This window comes from Dufourea novaeangliae, unplaced genomic scaffold (assembly GCF_001272555.1).
Source record: "Dufourea novaeangliae isolate 0120121106 unplaced genomic scaffold, ASM127255v1 scaffold248, whole genome shotgun sequence".
In the NCBI taxonomy this organism is placed as follows: Eukaryota; Metazoa; Arthropoda; class Insecta; order Hymenoptera; family Halictidae; genus Dufourea; species Dufourea novaeangliae.
In genome coordinates this window covers 1,894,149-1,910,499 of record NW_015374156.1, presented here as the reverse complement: position 1 = coordinate 1,910,499, position 16,351 = coordinate 1,894,149, and the positions used below count along the sequence as shown (strand labels likewise).

The 16,351-nt window shown below is 34.1% G+C and overlaps 2 protein-coding genes across 2 annotated transcripts in view; both read right to left on the bottom strand.

Annotated features, from left to right (window-relative positions):
- Positions 1–9,689, bottom strand: part of LOC107191922 (sodium-independent sulfate anion transporter) — a 22,340-nt gene extending 12,651 nt beyond the window's left edge. Inside the window, exon 1 of the mRNA XM_015581070.1 lies at positions 9,617–9,689. The gene's annotated coding sequence lies outside the window, so the exon portion shown is untranslated. The remainder of the gene's footprint in view (positions 1–9,616) is intronic.
- Positions 9,690–15,507: 5,818 nt separating this feature from the next.
- Positions 15,508–16,351, bottom strand: part of LOC107191905 (axin) — a 4,089-nt gene continuing 3,245 nt past the window's right edge. The window contains exons 6-7 of the mRNA XM_015581049.1: positions 15,959–16,259; positions 15,508–15,888 (exon numbers count right to left, since the gene is read on the bottom strand). Of these exons, the coding sequence (XP_015436535.1) occupies positions 15,762–15,888; positions 15,959–16,259 (428 nt within the window). The 3' untranslated portion in view covers positions 15,508–15,761. The remainder of the gene's footprint in view (positions 15,889–15,958; positions 16,260–16,351) is intronic.

The following is a 16,351-nucleotide window of genomic DNA, read 5'->3' as shown; positions in this document are numbered from 1 at the left end:
CCCCCCCCCCCCCCCACCCAATCACGCTCTGGCGCCCGTGAATTAATTCGTGTCCACAATATTTTGCTTTTTTTTGCTACTCCGGGGTACGCGTGCACCACTAACGATGCCGGATACATTCAAAGTATCGATACTATCTATCGAAACGTATTAATTTTTGTTTAGTATCGATGTATACAATACACATATATATCGGACAGAAAATATCGATATTAATGCATGTCGATACGATATGAAAAAAAAAACAAATCAGTAAAAAAATTACTCCGTTTTATAATTATATACAATCAAATAGAACATTTGTTGAAGCATTATTTTTTCTATATATATACTTCGTGTACTTTTATTTTGGTTTTAAAAAAACACGTAATGAAACACACATACCTTAGAATATTTCTAAGTATTTTTGATACATTCGTATCGAAGGGCAATATCGAGCTGCGGGTATCGACACACCGATGTATCATTGCTGAACATATCGATATTCATGAACCGATATGTTGATATTTACCATGTATAGGAATTGTATCGGGCATCAACGCTATGCACCACAAACAGTTTAATCTCTGCCCAGATGTATATTATGTGGTATGGTAATCGATCGTTCCGACGGAGGAACGGGCTCTCTGCCCACCGCATTGAAATCGTAAATATACATTATATGCATCCGAAGTCAATGATTATGGAAAACTGGCCGTAGAAACGAGATATGGAACAACGGGCTTCCACGTGGAAGTTGTCTCTGCGTAGAAGACTTCGGGGCACCTGATTTACTATAGTTTCCTCTATATAAGGCGTCGTTCCAGTCGGATATTTTCGGATTTTTTGCCAACGGGATATCTCCTAACCTAAAACCCCCCGTGACTAATTGTAAGAAAAAAAAACCTGTCCACCACTGTCCGGACTGGCTAATGCTTCGAAGAATTAGAGACCTGGAGCATGAGATTTACGACTTATGAATAATATTATCGCTTTTAGGCAGCCGTGCGAAACAGTAAATTAGGAATAAGAGACAGTTTACGATTCAAAGGATTCCCGCGGATATTGCATGTTCCGTGACAACTGACAACCGATGAAGAATATAGTTTTGAAAGATGAATCGGACATGTTCCCGAATTTTCAGTGTCTTCATTGTTACTAGATAATAATAATAAGAATAATATTTATTCGTGTCATAAATGATGAATGGACTATGTTAGTGTGACGGTTTCAGAAAATCGGATTTTTCTTTTTTGCAATTTGAAACAATTTTTTTAGGAAGAGGAAGGTGTTTTATATTGCCCGGAATAAGTGATTAGCTGTAAGTATGGAACATTTCTCTTTTTATGCTTTAAAACAGTACTTGAAACTTTGATCGCGTTTTTCTCGCAGCTACTTTTTATATAGCATACTTTACAAATATTATTTAGTAAATATATATATTATTCAAATTGATAAGTTCAATAGTTTTTCTTTAAAAAATTCCCAAAAATTGCCTTATTATATAGTCGTCGCACTAGCATAGCCCCTTAAGCAATACTGCCCCGGATTTGATGGATTTGTTGATACCTAGAACTAATTATTCGGAGTAATGGACGGAAATCTATTATCTACATGCACCCCTATGTTTTGTATACAACATATCTGTCACATTTATAATTTTGCGATTAAACTGTATTAACTTGTAATTAGATTGCAGGTTATATGTAAATTATTTGTATCAGGGTAAACTCGCCAATAAATGAACACTTCAGAGATTTTCTAACTATTAAAGCCGAATTTTAAATGATAATAATATTAATATATATTTGGCACATGAAAATTAGATATTTTAATATCTCTACCTTGTTATAGTGTATAGATTTTAATTTGAAAAATTGTAAACATGAAATTAATTAAATTAAAAAGAAAAAATTCATATTTCACCAGTAAATGAACATTTCTAACCAGTCGCGCGAAAATTGTTTGAATACGAAACAAGGAATTGAAAAAAATCAATATTTACTCATTTGCTTGTTTTAATAACTTAATTTTTGCATCTACCCTATATTTATTTACAAATCTTCTACAACTAGGTACCTAATACTCTGGGATCAAATTGACAGGCAAGATTTACGAAGATTAAGAACCCAGGCTCTGGAACCTTGAACTATAATTTCCGAAGAATTTGAACAATCTGGACTCCTACGCCTGTTACATTTTTTATGCGTACAAGCAAGAGGTGCGGTTGCGTCGACGAATAATTTAACGTTTGATTAACTGGATCACGCGTTTTGCATTATCCAAAAACGTCGCTAGAAGTCCAGTTTTATGTAATTCCACGATTCTTCTGGTCGCGGAATAATTCGATCAGTTGCGACGAAAAGAAATGGAAACGGTTGAATGCCTCGATTACGAACATTTCCATCAAGGAAAACTACCATCGCGTTGGATCGAACCGCCATGCGTTAATAATAATAATGTATCCGGCAGCGTTCTTTCTATTGCAAATAAGCAGCAATTTCATCGCGACGGTGTTGCGTCCTTTGACAGACAGATAGCGGTACAATGGGCGTACAATAGAAGTTAATACGCGGCTGTACGTATCGCGGCACGTGCGGACTTGACGTCTCACTTAAATGCTCGGTTGCGAACGATTAAGAGCTCCTCGAAATATTACGACAACGTTGCAAAGGAATTAAACTTCTCCTCTTTTCCGAGTGAATTACGCTGCTTCCGAATGCAAATTAGCCGTTCTAAATCCGTCGATAATGATATACGAGCGTGGAATCAGCCGGAAGTTCTGTTATTCTTTCGTGAGTAAAGTTAAATTGGGTTTGCATTAGATGCGAATTAGGAAGTTATACAGGGTGCTTCATTTAACTTGACAAATAAACCCTCAATATTTTCAAAGGAACCATCCACCTGTGCTAAAATTAGCCCGCTCCACCACCCCCTGGGAGATTTCCCCATTCGGTTGGCTAAGTGTTAAATGGAAACTCCCATTTTTTATTGCAGAATTCCTTTGAAATATTGAGGGTTTATTTAAAACGTTTCTTTTCTACGATGCGTATTTCTCGAGATATTTCGATTTGTCCAGTTAAATGAAACACCCTGTATATACATTTTTTTAATAACAATATATACGAACAATCGCATGGAAATTTTTTCAAGCTCTGTTATTCCTTTCGAATGAGATTTCAATTTTGGTCTATGTTAGATCTGGGTTCTATATTTTTTTAACACTCCGAGTGCACGCATCCTAAAACTTCTTGGAAGTGCACGTGGAGGACAAGTGATCCCGGGTGATTTAAAACTCGAAATATCTCCTAAAGTATAGACTTTTCGAAAAAAGTTGTAGAAGAATTTTCTAAAGTTTAATAATTATACTTTCAGGTAGAATAATTGAATCTAAAGAAAAAATAAATTAAAGTAATAAAAAAGGGGTTTAAAGTGAAGATGTCTTCAAAAATCGAGGTTCCAGTCAAACTTAGGACTGGGGTCTTTTATCCTCCCCGATGCACTCGAAGTTTTAATATCAATTTCGTAGTTGGTTTAGGTTAGGTTTAGGTGCTCCAAATCCCTCGATAACAACGCACGTGTTTCACCTGACTTTCCGTGCATGTTAATAGAATTACTGTACTACATTAAAATGACGATCATTAGTGACTGACGAAGCGTAAACGGAAAATTCGGTGTCAGGCAGCGGTGACCGTCACGCCGCGGTGAATACGTTTTAAAATCCAATTAGGTGTGAAATAACTCACGGCTAAGAGCACTAAACTGTTAAATAATGATCCCCGCGTAGTGTACCACTAGCTGTAAAATTTATTACTTGTTCATGGCCAAGTTCGCGTTACGTAGATGTTCTGAACTCTTTGATAAGAAACCGGTATTATATCCGTTTTACGACCGAATTCGGTTTAGATCGAGATTGGGCATTCGAAATTCTTCAATAAGACGTGCACGTTGGATTAGCTGGAAATCTCACATGACAAAGACAGGATTAAGTTTTGCGTTAGAACTGCAACATCATACACGAGGAATTTATTGGAAAATTTTATTGTGTATCATTCATTTGTCGCGATCAATGTGACACAACGAGCCTAAATTAGTTTGAGGTTATGGGACACTAAATTCTTCGATAAGAATTCGATTTAAGACCGTGTTGTTATTCTTTTATAGTCACGTGGTCTATAATAGATCATTTAGGTCTCCGTTGACTCTGGGCTAAAGGTGTTTAATTCTTCGTGATAACAAACGTGTGCGCGTGGAATTGTGTAAATGAAAACTTAGTTATCCTTTCACGGTCAAGGATGAAATCATTAAGTAAGATTTCTATGTTTTTTGTCAACATCATGCACGGAGTGTGATATATAAGTATGTATTCGCATTCTTTCAGACACTCTTTTGAAATCTGTATCGGTCTGTTCTAGCTGAGTAAGATTTATATGAGTTTCTTTTGTGCATTACATTGTTCAAGGACAATTAGAGGATCATATATTACGGGGTATAAATAGTGAAGAGTGTTTTTTATTTTCGTAAAAACAAAACTATGTATCTATAATAAATAAATGCCAATTTATCAAACCTATAACGGTTGTTTAGTTTCTTTTGTTTACTAAGCGGAACAAAATCGATAACAGTATCGACTTTCTAAGTAGGTATGTATGTATTTCGAGCAGTGTATATCTTCTGTATTTTAAAATTAGAAATATAAATAGTTTTAATTCCTGTTACTTGTTTTAATTCTTGACTTAAAACAAGTTAAAAATATTTTTTGTTTTAATGTCTCATATATTTATCCCGTAAATGTTCTTTATGGAAAAAAATTGCTGTAATTCTTGTTTCAATGATCAAATATGAAACGAAAATGAAACTATTACACGTCTGGCTGGAAAAAATCATTTTTCTAACAATTGAATGTACGAAATTGTTTATAAGCGCATAATCACAATAAAGTATTTTATTCTACATTTTTTTACTCTTTTATTTCAATACAAATTCATACTGATGTTATTGTTCCTGTATCAGTTACAAAATTCTGTAAATTACCGTTTTCATGGAAAAGAAGTTCAATAAAAGATTGTCGAAATATGTATTTTTCAATGAACATCACCACACAGGTAGGTAGAAACATTCTTTTATGAATCGATCCTTCGACAATACATCTATCGTCTTTCGCTACCATGGAAAACATTTCGTACATATATCTACTTAAAGAAAAGAATGTTTAAAAACATCATGTCGTCGCGAGAAATTATGTTGATAGAGCCAAAGCCACCGGGAGAATCAACTACGCATCGACTAGCGAAACACACTGAAACCCGACGACACGATGGGCTTCGATTGATTTGGTATTAAACGATACTAATTGCTTTCACGTGACAGCTATTGTTGACACAAAGCAATAATTTAGGATTTAGGAGCAATAAGAACTGCATCGAGATAGTAGAGTAGACCGTGAGGTCAGATAAACCGATGGGTTTCGCAACGAGTCTCAATCAGTGAGTACTTCGGCTGAATTTTGAACTTGATCTTTGTTCGATTTCAGAGGCCAACGAATCAATTTCCGTCAGAAAATTCACCCGTATCAACTAACGAACTGAAAAAAATTATTTATAACTATGAATAAATAAATACATAAACATTCTGTTAACCTCGTTTGTTCATTGAGAAATTACTTTAAAATTTATTTTAAATCATTTTAAAAAAGTATAATAAAATTAATTAATCTTAAATTATTATTTTTAACTTCATATTGTTTTGTTAATAAACAAAATGAAATCACTCGCCGTTATTTTTACGGTGTGCCGTCCGATGATATAAAAAATTTGCACTTCGAACTAAAAACAGTTTTTAAAATTTTCACTATGAAACGAGATGCAAATATCAGACAGGTCATGAACGAGGTGATAATAAAGTGACTGAACAACTTATTAGACAAGTCTTTTTGACACGCGGTTAAATCTATATTAATTCACAAAACTCATCGTCCAACGATGTGAGTAACAATTAAAAAATTTCTTTACAAAAGTTTGCGAATTGTAAAACTATTAGAAATATTAGAAATAATTATACTGTCGATATTTCCGCAGATTCGCTACTTTGTAGTTCAATTTAAGAAAAATAGCATTAAACGGAAATATGTTTTTTATTAAAGGCTCGACTTGGATAGAAATAAAATGAACACTGTATTAAGTCACACGAGGACTTTAATTTTTCAGAGAAACCGAGAGAATTTGCTGTTCAATTTTCTGAGACATTGATTACCGAGTCTGAATAAGCGATTCTAATATTAACAATGAGTAACGGGACTCATTGAAGTCATTAAACCGTAATTAATTCCTCTGCTTATTATGCATCCAAATTTACGCTACACAAAAAAACGTAACAGATTATATTTACATTGTCCTTTATTAGAAAAACAAATATTCGTACCCGGTGATGTAAACAGTTTCTGGTTCTTTATAAATCAAGAGGTGAATTGCATATGAACCCGTAAATCGTAATAATGGAATAATTACATGAAATTCTGATTCATTTGAAAAGAAACGTTACAAGATCAACTAAAATGATAAACAGAAATTTAGCTGAAACTTTATTCGAAATAATTTTAAACCTAATAATATCTAAAGTAAAAAAAAGAATGGTCAAGAAATCTATTATTAAACATGACACAGCGAATTCGAAATGTTATAAAACAGAGAGAACGTAGTATCTCAAAAACTGTTAAAATTTTGTTAGTATTATGTATGTCAGACATATTATTTTGTCAGCCCCGCAGCTATTCGACTTTAAAGTGCTTTTACCAATATTTCCTTATCAGCGTGAATTCATTATTTCGTCGAGTTCTAAAAGGCGTAGGAATATTTTTTTTTTTCAAAAAACATTAAATCCTACAAAACCGACGGTACAAGTGAATTTTTTTCATCAAGTCTGAGATTCCAACAACGTCGATGTCTGCAAATAAATCGGAATACTCGACGCTATTAGCGTGTGCCGATTGATTAACAGGTACCCAAAAGCCTAAATCTGTGAAAGGTGTCATATGCTGTAGAATTAGCAAATATTACAACGAACGTATTACATTTTTAACACTAGAACTACCGAAGATGAACGTGTTCCTATTTCTATCTCGTTGATAAACGGAACAGCTTGTTGAAAATACGCAAATCGATAAATTAACGAACTTCTTCACTTATTACAATAAAAGTTTCAAAGAATCTTGAAAAATACATTAAACTATATCTTTGGCAATTTTTAAATATGTTGGGAATGAAAGGGTTAATAGTGTTCATTCCCTGGTAATATCCGTATTTTTTCTTTTTAATTTAACATTCTTCCAATTTTTCAAATTGAAATCTATACATTTTAAAAAGAAATATACATAGGTATTAAAAAATCTAATTTTCATGTGCCAAATGTCTACTAATATTATCATTAAAAATTTGACTTTAATAGTTACAAAATCTTTTAAATGTTCATTTATTGGTGCATTTCCTTCCTTCCACTGTTATTCAAGTTACGAAAAAATGACTAAAAAAAATAGGGTTGCACGATCTTTACCACTGTCTATCATAGCAAACACTATTCTTGAATTTAGGATAAATGACAGTTTCAAAATGTTAAAATGTTCTTGTAAATCATTTATATATCATATAGTATACGTAAAAATAAAACAAAATATATCTTCGGTAATTCTTAAATAAGTTGGAAATGGAAGGGGTAAGTAAATCCGTTCTCGTACCAATGGAGGATCTGTTTTTCTCTGAACTGGAACGTATCATAGTCACGGGTGTATCGCGATCAAAGTTCATTTTTCGCGACACGCTAAGAAAATGGACACGCTCCGCTAGGCCGTCCAAATGGATCATATGTTTACCACTGACTCAATTTATGACCACGTGACACATACACACACACACACACACACACAATATATATATATATATATATGTACATACTGCGTTCCACCGAGGAATCGTAAACCGATTCGTTTATTGGCGGCGGCGCGTTAACTTGTTAATCCCGAACTATTAGTGTTTAATGTTAGTCAAACAAGTAAACTGTCTCGGTTGTGTTCCCGACACTGTATTTACCATTCGCTGAAGTAGAGTAATAGCTTGAACCCCGTCTGTCAAGGAAGCGACATCCGCTAAAGATAACCAATTGAATTGATTGTGATACGGTAACATTCAATATTTGCCTTTTCAGGCATCATGTGATCCCATCAACATGATCTAACCGTACGTCTGATCAACGTTCCAGTCGGATCGTTTTCCTCGTCCTCCGACAACGACGACGATCCACACACGGTTTTCCTTGACAGAGCCAGGCGAATCGTAACGATGAATTTCCGTGCGCCGTCTGGATCGGTCAGATATATTTCTGGAGTTTCCTTTTTTTTTTATTTTGTAACACGAAGTTTCCGGAAGCAATCGATTATTATAATTTCATGGTACGTTTGACGATAAAATAACTGGTATTTGCTGATAATTTATTAGGTTGACTCGTAATAAATAATAGAACAAATAATAAATTTAATAAATAACTTTCCTTTTCCTTTTTTAAGTTTGTACCTATACGAAAGATATATTTTACTATGAATATTAATCTATAACACGTTTCTTATTACGATTAATCTGAAAAATTGTTCTTATTAACATTGTTATTTCATTGTTATCTAGTCATTGTCTCGTGTCCATGATTGCAGGTATTTACGACCCTACCCAATGTGTACTCTTCTCCTTTGACCACTGTTGTCATTGGAATAGTGTGTTATTTTATTGAAAGAATATTATTCTAAAGATTGCAGTATAAAAGGTAATTGAGTAAAACAGGAAATACCATTGGTACGATAAAAATATTTTAAATAATTTCACATTTAATCCGTAAATCTCCGCGTTATCACTGTATTTTACGAGATAAATTTATGTGACAGCTGACATCTTTAAATCGCATTCGTAGTTTTCCAATTTGTAATCTGCTACGTTTGCAGAGACTTTTCTCGCAAATCATGAATTCCCAGACTGTATCTTAAAAAGCTCGTCGACGAATTAACTCGTCATCCGAAGAAATATAAACTTATAATTTACGTACGTACAATCACCTAGTGTTTCACGTCAACATTTCACTTCGAGCAAATTAATAAAACCGTCAAGAAATCATTATTCAAGTATACACGCGCGTACCAGTTCGCTCCATTATTATAATAATGTCTACAGCTTGCCTCCTATCAAACACGACCGATAAGAACCGGTTTCCCACTTCAATTTTTTCCGTGGTACTCAATAATTTTTCGAACAGTTTTTCCGTCACGCTCGTTCCTAGGACACACGTGTATCCAGGAGACAAGAGAAGAAGAAAAGACCGCGTGATCAATACAGCGGGGCCACATAAGGACGATTTTCAACGTTTTCCATGGAACGAAGATTTTTTCCTGAAACCGGTATCAGAATCGTGGATCTCGTTTTAGGGATCGTTGATCTACAAGCCGTCAAGAGACTCTCTCTCCTCTACTCAAACGTACACACACACACACACACAAAGTTCATTGTTTATAACCTAACATTCCCAACAAACTTCACTTCAGAGAAATCGAAACCTGCGAAAAGCCGGTGATAAAAAAGAAGAAAACAAAAGGATAAAAACTCACCTAAATTCTAAATAACCCTCGTAGTTTCGTAGTTGTCACCACTTTTCCAATAATCGGATTGGAGAACACAGTCTTGATGTCGCGCGAAAACGTAAACCGTTCGAAATTCTAACCCAAAAAATTCGGACCCGCGTGTCAAACCGGCATCTACTTGTTCTTGTACCCGCGACACATTCTATCCTCGTGAAAATACAGAACGATCGATCGGATCATCGGATGATAGATTTTCGTGCACGTATGTATGTAAACGTCTAGGTATTGGAATTCCCCCGTCACTTCATCCGGCTCTGTTCCGAGGTTTCCCCAGGTGAAACGAACGGCCGCGATGAACCACGAGACTTATCGGTACGTATACCGTTCCCGTGACACTTTTCTGTGAAAAATCGTGGGGAGAGACAGCGCGTAGCGTAAGGGCAGCGATCGAGCGAGCGCGCCGCGACGAGAGCGGAAAACACGAAATCGAATCCGGTTTCGGTGCGAGGCTGACGACTGAATCCACGGGAACACGCGGCCGGCCATTTAAATGCGTCGTCGTCGGTTCCTCGACAGTTTGTGCCGTAACCTCTTCCTTCTCCTCCTCTCCCCTTCTCCATTTTGCCCGCGGCCGTCTCTTCGTGGCGCGCACGACACACAGAGAAAACGTCACTGGAGAACAATCCAATTCAGGAGGCATAAGGACTCCTCCTGGCCGTTCGGGGCCTGTTCGTACCGGTTCTCTTGGCCATCACGAGAATTCCCGGCGTACCGATTGATGCAACCCCGCAGACGACGGGAACGTTTGTTTTTCTTTTTCGGTGGATCCTACCCGACCGCCGAAAGTCGAATGTGTATTCATAATTCATTTACCTGAGCGTACCGATACGTATTATAAATATTGTAAACCGACCAGGGTATGTATATATTTGTATTCCGAACCGACCCGATCCGCGGAAGGTGATTTCAGGTGTAACAGGGGGGGAAATAAATAGACTGGCCGAAATTTCTATAAAGTCACCATTATGTTTTTTGATGAATTCTTATAATTACTCCATATTAATGGTAAATTTGTGTTTAGTAGCATTTTGGGATTTATTAAAGAAAGTATACACATTCGGTTTCAAAAAATAAATATAACATTTGTTTTAAAAAAAAAAAGCAAAAATATATAATTCAACGGAGAACAAACCGAAATTTCTTTAATGTCGTTCGTTTTTTATATAAGTAAAGTTGAAATTAACAATTATTTTTCGCTATTTCTATATTAATATTTAGTGTAATCTGTATTTTGAAAATATCTATGAAAACGAAGATGACTTTATAACTATGTATTGATACAGAAATAGTGAAAAACAATTGTTAATTTCAACTTTACTTCTGTAAAAAGCGAATGATTTTATACAAATTAATTAATTAGAATCGCAGTTTGTTTTCTGTTGAATTATATTTTTGTTTTGGTTTTTTAAAAGAAATGTTATATTTATTTTTGCAAACCAATGTGTACGCTTTCTTTAATTAATCCGAAAATGCTATCAAACACGAATTTTTCATTGGTATGGAATAATTATAAGAATTCATCAAAAAACATGGTGACTGTATAGAAATTTTGGCCAGTGTATGTACGGATTTTCGATTAGATTTGACAAAAAGACTTGACAGTTTTGTACGGTGCTTTGCGTTATATAAACATTCGAATTTCTATTTGCTGTTTTCATTTAATGTTGACAATCTTCTTTCAGACATATAGAATGTCGATGCTTTTACTTCGTTGGGATAAACAGTGTTGAAATTTTTGTTCCGATAAGACGTAGTCAAGTTCACGTGAGTTTAAGATTTTTGTTTAATTAGTGCGCCGGTAAAATTCGGTTTTTTCTCGTTTTTTTTACAAGGGAAATTCGGAGATTATCTATCGGAAATGTAGCTCTACAATTTATATTTTGTTTACAAGTTAATTAACAAAAGTTGCGATGAAATTAAAAAGAATTTAAATTAATCTCTATATTGAAAAGTCATCAAATTAATCATTGATTAATTTACGTCAGATATTTTACAAATACGACAAACTTTGTGCATTATCCTAATATGTATTTATAGTATTTCTTATTAACGTGGTCGATTTTTGATTGACTTGGAGATCCGATTGATCGATATTGTATCTGAAAATTTTAAAGCGTCTATAGATAATATGGTAGTTTTATCATTGTAGGTCTTAGAGTACCTAAGTAGACTAATCCTTCTCGCGTGCAATAAATACAACTTTTATCTCCGGTTAATCCTCTCACAACTTCGAGGGTGAAGTTTCAGTCGCCTTTACAAGGATACGTTTATAAAAATTATAACTATTTGTTGCGCTATTTTTTATCGTGAAATTAATATTTTTTCACTGATTGCCAATGAAAAAGTTGAGAAGACAGAATGTTATTGAGCCATTATGCTATGTCAATATTTCGAATTTCCTGGTACAATCACTTGTCTCTGCTCTTCCATGGTATATACACCAAATATTATGGTATTTCTTTATTGGATTCTATGAATCGTAATACTACACAATCGTAGTATGTCTTGGAGGTCAGATAAATGGTTACTGTTTACCTCAAGCAGTAAACTCATTTATAAATACAGTTTTTTTATGTTGATTCAAGACTATCTGAGCTACGTTGGATTTAGTTCGAAAATTCCAATATGTCTGTGCTTTCTTGTCATTTTTGGGATTACGGTGGATATCTGCTGGTGGCATCGACGTCTCTGAAACACTAATTAAACACTATTTAAACGAAAAATAAGAACTAGCAGAACTGTAGCTGGCAAAATAATGCGGGAGGTCCTCCATATTGAAAAATTCAATGCGGCAATAATGAAACCATATAAAAAATCGTACCCTCAATTACTTTCACTGAAAAAAATACATTTGTTAGAAAATAGTTTTGTAGTAATTATTTTCAGTAACGTATATTGTTATCTATGTTATTATCATCAATATAAATCACTGATAATGTTTCTCTCGTTAGGTTCGGTTGAACTTAACAAGACACGAGGTCTGAAAACAACAAGGCTGCGTGTCCTACAAAACCGCAGTCCTATTTACATATTTACATAAAATTTAGCGAAAGATGCGTACGTCCTACGCCGCTTTAACTTACGCGAATGTTTCCACGGAATATCGTAGTGGGAATTAAGAGGAAATTAAAGCTGTTTTAACCCACTAGAAAAAGCGATAAAATTTAGAATTGGATGTACAAATGAATGAATAAGAGATCAACTGTTTCTCCAAACAAGAAAGTAAAATCGTCCACGACATTAAACTAAAAAGTAATTAACGGAAATGTATTGTGAACCTGGCATAGAAAGTTATACTGTTTTAAAGCTGACAAAGAAATACAGAAATATTCACGAAACACTGCAAGTATCGAGATTGCATAAAATTAATAATAAGTTTCAATACTTTGTATTTTAGCTGTAATTGAACAAAATGTATAAAATATAAAAATTACAGATATACTAATTTACCGGTATTAAAGAAAAATATAACATAATGGAATATCGTTAAAATCTGTAAAAAAGATAATATTAAATAATATTATAATCGTATAAATAATTCAATGACACAATTTTCGTCACGACACAGCTTATGAATGGCACGTCGGTAAGAACCTACAAAGAATACTAAACTTGGGAAGCATGCATTGCTAAATATACTGATTTTTGTACCAAACGTTGGAATATGGTTTATTTTGATAATTTGGCCGTATTTAAGCCTTTCGATAAAATTAATGCTTTCTTTCAGTTGATTCCAATATTTGTAAACAAATAATAAATGAACGGTATAATTTATTTTTCATCTTTATTACTTAAAAAGTAGACTAAACTGTATTGAAAACTATTAAAGTTGTGAATGACAAGTAAAGATGAAAAATGCAGTGAAACTTCTGTCACGCTAATAATGTACAATAAAAACAGTATTTCTTCTTAAATTTCTGTTTTTCTCGCGCGAATTAATGATTAAAGTAAAACTCATACATTGAATAAAGGGATGGATAATATGAGAAAGGGACGGTTGATGTCAATCTTCTCTTTCATATATTTCAACTTTTCATTCTTCCTGGAAAGCCTGACAATAATTTATAAATTAACTATAACAATGTTGTGAAAATCCAGAAGATACCTTAAATAATACAGACGACACAGGTAATTGCCAGAATGAGACAGTACAATAGATTTCATGTAATCCAGTGAAAATGGCATTATTATTCTCAATACTTTTGATATACAATAATAATCATTATTAATTAATTAGGTACAGGAACACTTTATCATTCGTGGTATTAATTAAAGATAATCAATTACATACAATAAACTGTTATCAGCCACGGTGCATCGCCTCCAAGCCTCGGCGTCATTGAATTCATTTAATGTAGATACTACATTTGTTTTTCTCCGTTTCTCTCGGTTTCTGTCAAAAATTTAAAAATCAGTTTTAGGAAGCGAGCGCCTACGACTATAAGAATCGAACCAGTATGCGAAGGCCATTCGAGAAGATTTCAATCACGCGTTCGATTTTCTCCACTTCTTTTTTTTATACATATATACATATATACGTATATATGTATATATATATAATTCATTTCCTAACAGAATCGTTTAAAAGTGAAAGAGAAACAGAATGGTCGTGTATATCGTCGTCGAAAATTCGATATTTAAAACGCAATGTGTTCAAAGTAACGAGCTGATAATATTCTTTAGCGTTAACGATGCTAATTATTAAGCTTGCAAAGACTACGATGAAGTTTGGAAAAAAATATATACAAAACGCTCGGTGTATCAAATTTATCCTCTCGATATTAGACCCGCTGGTCTCCAATTTATAAGTATCTCTTAACCTTTTTTTTTCCTTAGGCTTACTTCGATCTTACTGCACTAAAAAGGCACAATTTTTCGCACCTGATAAAACATTGTGTTACGGTCTAGAGACTAATGATTCCTTCTTTTCTTTTATTTTTTCCACCAAAGTATGTACTTCGTGTTTCCTCCCTCCCCCATCCCCCCACCCCCCGAATGCCAATTTTTGTATTGTGCTTCTATTTTCCAGTATGTTTGTGTTACGTAATGCAGGGAGCTTATTTTACAATGTCACATGGGTGATAATGGTGGTACGACAAAACATGATTTGTATTCTTAATATTTTTTTTTTTGTTCACAGTATTTCGAATGAGCGATATATTACGTATATTAAACAGAGCATTGTTGTATTTATAATGCACGTAATATATCATCTTAAAAACTAATTTGTAATAATGTCCTTTCCTATGTATACCTAGGGTCTATACAGACCTTACTAAGGCGATGAACTACGCGGGCCTTTGTACAGTCGTTTGGAAAACTATGGGAAGTCTTTAAGAGGAAGAAATTATTCATTCAATCAATATACAATGTTGTTCACTGATGTCTCGATGCGGCTTGTCCATATTTGATCGGAGTTAACCAAATTTGCAATCACGATGATATTCCGTTTTTCGCAAAATTCACTGCTATCCAAATGAATCAGCTGTGTGTGCATTATTTGCAATTTGTCCCGTTCCGATGGAACTAAACCAACTACAATCAGGTTCGTTTATTTTTGATTTCTCGTTTTGTTTTTCTTGTTCGGAAAACAATCTTCGCTACAAAAAGGAACGCATTTCGTAAAAATCATCATTAAAATTATGTACAATGCTGCGTCACTATATGCCTGATTTGTTCAGGATCGAAAAGAAACAACTACGATACGAAATGTTATTAAATATCGGAGGTACCGTCTTGAAGAAGATTAAACGTACATTCTGAAAGAAATACAAATTCTATAAGAATCAAGCATTAATTCAGGATTAATGTCCAAAAAATTCATATTCATCCAAACATGGCTTTTTTTTCTTGTGGTTTTTTGTTTTGTTTACTTAATAAACATATTATGGTTTCAATTGTTTAACAGATTTTGTGTTTCGTCAATTTTAAAAGCACTTGCTCGGTTAACTAAAGCGGAAGAAACCGCTTTAGTAACTTCAATAAACTAACACCGAGTATCGCCTTATTAGGTTTCTTCTTATTAGAATGCTGGTCCTCTTAAATAAAATTAGTTGCGGCACTTGTTCGAAGTTAGCACGTTCTTTATTGAGAATATCCTTGTTTCAGTCTATCACTCGAGCGCCTTGACCTGCGCCATAACTTTACCCTCCCACAACGGTAAAATATCAGAATCATCGGTTATTTCTTCTTGTATGACCTTTGTATCCAAGTCCTCACACTCGGTTTTAAAGAAATATCTAAAGATTGTAACAGTTATAGACAAATTGCCATCTTATTGTAATATAAAATCTGCTAAATTGTACCTACCGATAGCTGCCTTTCTTAGGAAGGTATTCTTTAAATTGTTTTAACGTGACGTTATGACCAGGAATTTTAGTCCTATATGGAAACTGTTCGTCACAAAAACTGAACACAACGGTGGTGAAATCTCCAATATCTTGCTTTGTTTTCTTTAACGTTGATTGATTTGATTGGACATAAGATTGACTCTGCAATGTAGGCTCGTACGATGACTGTTTAGAAATATTAGAATGGCGTTGTTTACAACTTGAACGTGCCCTATCTTCCTCAATTAATCTTCTCCTTGCTTCTTCTAATTGGGTTGCCTATTAATAAAATAAAGAATTTCTCAACACATGATAAAGATAATTCTGATTCCTCATATGATTAATTTTACATTTATTACGACCAAAAAAAAAA